The sequence below is a fragment of the Galeopterus variegatus genome, unplaced genomic scaffold (assembly GCF_000696425.1).
Source record: "Galeopterus variegatus unplaced genomic scaffold, G_variegatus-3.0.2 Scaffold5395, whole genome shotgun sequence".
NCBI lineage: Eukaryota > Metazoa > Chordata > Mammalia > Dermoptera > Cynocephalidae > Galeopterus > Galeopterus variegatus.
In genome coordinates, this window is record NW_007731506.1 from 39,992 (window position 1) to 44,044 (window position 4,053).

Here is a 4,053-nt window from a genome sequence, read left to right on the forward strand (position 1 = left end):
CGAGAGCCTGAGGGTGGTGGCTGCAGCCTGAGGCTGCGTTGTGCTTCAAGGAACAAGAGTTCAGAAAATGCGGCTTTGCGTGCAAAGGGTAAGGACGGCCCGTGGGACTGCATGATTGGCCTGATGTCCCACAGACACTGTGGCTGGAAAGGCTCAGTGTAAAAATAGAGGGACGACATCTTCCGATTCCATTCAACGAAGTCACCTGCTGCAGGGCCCTCCGGGATTCTGCTGGCAGCCCCTCCCCCCTCACACCCGGGGGCTGCAGGGCCTCCAACACCCTCCTCTGCTTTTAGGTTCCTTTCGAGGGGCTCAGGCAGCCAAGACCCCTCACCCAGCCCCTGCACAGGTCTGCAGCGTCCACCCCCCAGAGCAGACACCCGTGGCCCAGCTCGGCCCGGGAGCCACGCGGGGCCCTGGGTGGGCTAAGAGTTGGCCTGTGGCCACGGGACACCACCACGGTGGACGCCCTTCCCTCCAGTGACCCCTGCATCAGGCAGCCGGGAACCCCCTGCTTCACAGCCAGGCCCAGGTCACGAGTTGCGGTACATTTGTGTAAAGAGACATGGATCAAATAGATTTGTAAAAATAGGTTAAAAAGTGCTTCCCGCCAGCTTTCAGCGGTGCCGGGGGTGGTCTTGTCCCTCACCCAGTGTAAGGGTCTCCTCTTTGGGGTCGAGTCTCTGGAGCCACTGAGAGTGGCGTGAGGCTCCCCCGGGCCAAGCCAGAAGGACCATGTCCCCGCACACCCCTGACATCCTCCTTGGGGTGCAGACTGCCCGGTGGCCTGGGCCCTTGTGGGGTTGGCTCAGAGCTGTGTTTCGTCGCGGGTCTCGGGGTTGGAGGATGACAGCTTGTTGCTGCAGCTGCTCTTGGGGTTCTGGGCGCTGCCGGCCACATGGGCCAGGGGATCAGAGCGGATGAGATACCTGTGCGGGGAGGGGACCCTGAAGCAGGCGTGGCCGGGCAGCCTCCGCCCAGACCTCGCCTGAGTGGCGCCGCAGTGATGTTCTCAGGGTTCATCATCTTCCCGCCGGTGCCCAGGTGAGCCCTGGGCAGGGGAGGGGGCAGGCGCATACTCACACGATGTCATTGGGCTCCAGCCTCGTGTCGGGTGGGGGGTTGATGAGGACGTAGGAGAGGGTGTTCTGGTGATCATTCATCTCGTCTGGAAAGACACAGCAGGTGAGTGTCACCACCCAGCCCTGGGCTTCTCAGCTCTGCAGGGTCCCAAGGAGCCAGGGGCTCTGGGATGAGTGGAGGATCTTCTGCCTGAGTCCCTCACCCCGGTGTACCACCCAGGCCGGTCCTGCCTGACGCCTGTCCCCACCCCTCCCTGCAATGGGCATGAGTCAGCCATGAGGGACAGCTGGGCACTGGCTCTTGCTTAGCCCGAGCAGCTGGCATCAGGCAGCATCTCACCCATGTGGTGGCCCTGAGCCTACCTGCACCCACCTAACACCTGCATGAACTCAAACACACCGGTACATACCTCCTGCACACACAAATGTACACCTGCACATGCCGGTATATACCCGCACACATGGGCGCATGTTCATATACACCTACACATACCTCACATACCCGGACACACCTGCACACAACTACACACACCCACAACTCCTCAGCACGCATACCAACACACCCACATACACCTACACACAACTGTGCACACAGCTACGCACGCTGAGGACATACCTATACTGATAGAGTGTGGACGTGTTGTCCCCGCCAAAACTCGTGTAAATCTGATCCCCAACGTGGCAGTGTTGGGAGCTGTTTGAGTCATGGGGGCAGATCCCTCATGAACGGAGTAATGCTCTCCCTAGGTGGCGGAGTAATGAGTGAGTTCTCACTATGTTAGATCCTGAGAGAGCTGGTTGTTTAAAAGACCCTGGCACCTCCCCTTTCTCTCTCTTGCTTCCTCTCACCATGTGATCTGCTTGTACCCACCGCTGCCTGCTGCTTTCTGCCACAAGTAGAAGCAGCCTGAGGCCTGTGCCAGATGCAGCTGTCCCAGAATTGTAAGCAAATAAACTTCTGTTCCTTATAAATTACCCAGTCTCAGGTATTCTGTCATAGCAACACAAAATGGACTAAGACACACACACCCACACCTACACACACCTGTGCACACACCTATACACACTGAGGACATACCCACACACCCACATACACGCCTACATACCTGCACACACTTTCATACACACCTACATACACCTACACACTCCTAAAATCCTGCACACACCTTCATGCCTACATACCATGCACAGCTACGTAGACCACGCACATACCTGAACACACCTGCACGCACACCTGTCCTGTGCCCTCCAGAGCCTGCTCAGGCTTGTCCTCCAGTCTCTGGGGCCTGGGCTCCCCAAGCTCTGTTGTTTGCTGTGGACTCAAGTCCCAAGTGGCCATCAGCCCTGAGCGCCCACCACGCTCCTCCCTTGTGAATACAGCCCTCTGCATTGGCCTCGCTGCTGCCCGTCATGGGAGATAGCCCAGTGTCTGGCTCACGGGGGTGACAAGGGCTCTGGAGAAGCATCTGGTCATTTCACAGATGTCTCTGCTTGGCTGGCAGGACACCCGGCCAAATACAGAAACAGTGAGCCATCGTCCCGGCTTAGTTCACAACAGAGAACTGAAGGGCTCATGGCCTCAGTTTACCTATCTGATGATGTCTAAAGTCACCTCCTGGACTCATGTTCCAGGGCTCCAAGGAAAGACAGAGTATCTGGGGGGTCCCTATCCTGGGCAGCCTCTGCCCCCAGCCCCTCCCACCTCCTTTTCTCTGCACTGCCACCCTCCCCTCCCTCCCTGGGACTGCACCTGCCACGTGGCCACCAAAAAAGAAAAGGGATTTCTGTGAAGCCAGGGAAGCTGCGGGTGGGCCAGCCAGGCCGGGTGGGGGTGCGGGGGCATCTCGTCTCTCTAAGCCAGCTTCACAGCTGTCTCTGCTCTGGACCAGTGTGCGTCCAGGCGACAGAGGGCACAGGATGCGACTTAACGGCCAGGACACCAGCTGTGCCTCAGACATGTCACCCCTGGGGTGGTCTGGCCCCTCTGCCCGGCCCTTCCATCTTCACCCCACGGCCAGGGTCTTCCTAGCCCTGCAGACCCACCTTCCGCCTCCCCCAGCTGGGACTCCAGGCCCCGCAGCCCCGACCCAGGGTGCAGCTCCCCATCCTGAGCCTCAGCCTCCTCCTCTATGATGTGGGGGCAACTGTGCCTCCCCGTGAGGTGGCTGCGAGCGAGTGCTTGTGCTCTCGGGGGTCCTGTCTGTGAGCCTCGGGGCTGGGGGCGTCTCCTTCCTCAAGTGCATGCAGCAGGGGGAGGGGACTGCACATGGAAGGCCCACCCCGGAGGGGCCACCCTGCAGGCCCAGCGAACGGGTCACCCTCCTCCCGCAGGACATGACTGTCCCCGGTTCTGCAACCTGGCTCAGGCCCCGCTCGAGGTCTTCACATGGGGGGCCACAGCAGTACCTGCCCCCCAATAGCACCCTGATGGGCAGGTGCTCCATCTCTGCCCACCACGCAAGTGCTGAGATCCTATGGTGAGCCCGTGCGTGGCCACCCCTGCCCGGGAGCCACGGCGGGAGCAGTGAGAAGCGGGCACAGCCAGTGCAGGGAGGGGTGACACAGGCGTGGCTCATGGAAGCCCCAGGTGCCAGGGCGGGGACAGGTCTTCCATGAACACTGGCACAGGTGGTGGGTGGCGGGAGAGGGAAAAGCACAAGAACCTGGAGGTGCCAACGCTTTGCCCACGGAGCATCAGCTGCCCCTGAGCTAACCTGGGTCACCTGCAGGGAGGGTGGCACGCGGGTGGGCTCTGGGCTCCCCCAGGAAAGGAAAGGGTGCCGGCAAGGGGAGCTCATGGCCCGGCCTCTGCCCTGAGCTCTGACGTGGGCCTGGGGGTGGGTCTGGGGGCAGTGGGGCCTCTTCTTAGAGGAAGTGGGGAGCCCAGGAGCACCCAGACAGGTGGGTGTGGAACGGGAAGAGTGCCCCTATCGGAGCCCCAGCGCGGGGCGGATGTCCACCGCCTGCTGGC

At 60.8% G+C, this 4,053-nt stretch overlaps 1 protein-coding gene across 1 annotated transcript in view; it reads right to left on the reverse strand.

The window, feature by feature from the left end:
• Positions 1-575: 575 nt before the first annotated feature.
• The window catches only part of LOC103604782 (potassium channel subfamily T member 1-like), an 89,641-nt gene continuing 86,163 nt past the window's right edge, over positions 576-4,053 (reverse strand). The window contains 2 exon segments of the mRNA XM_008589353.1: positions 576-929; positions 1,084-1,168. Coding sequence (XP_008587575.1) covers positions 809-929; positions 1,084-1,168 — 206 coding nt within the window. The 3' untranslated portion in view covers positions 576-808.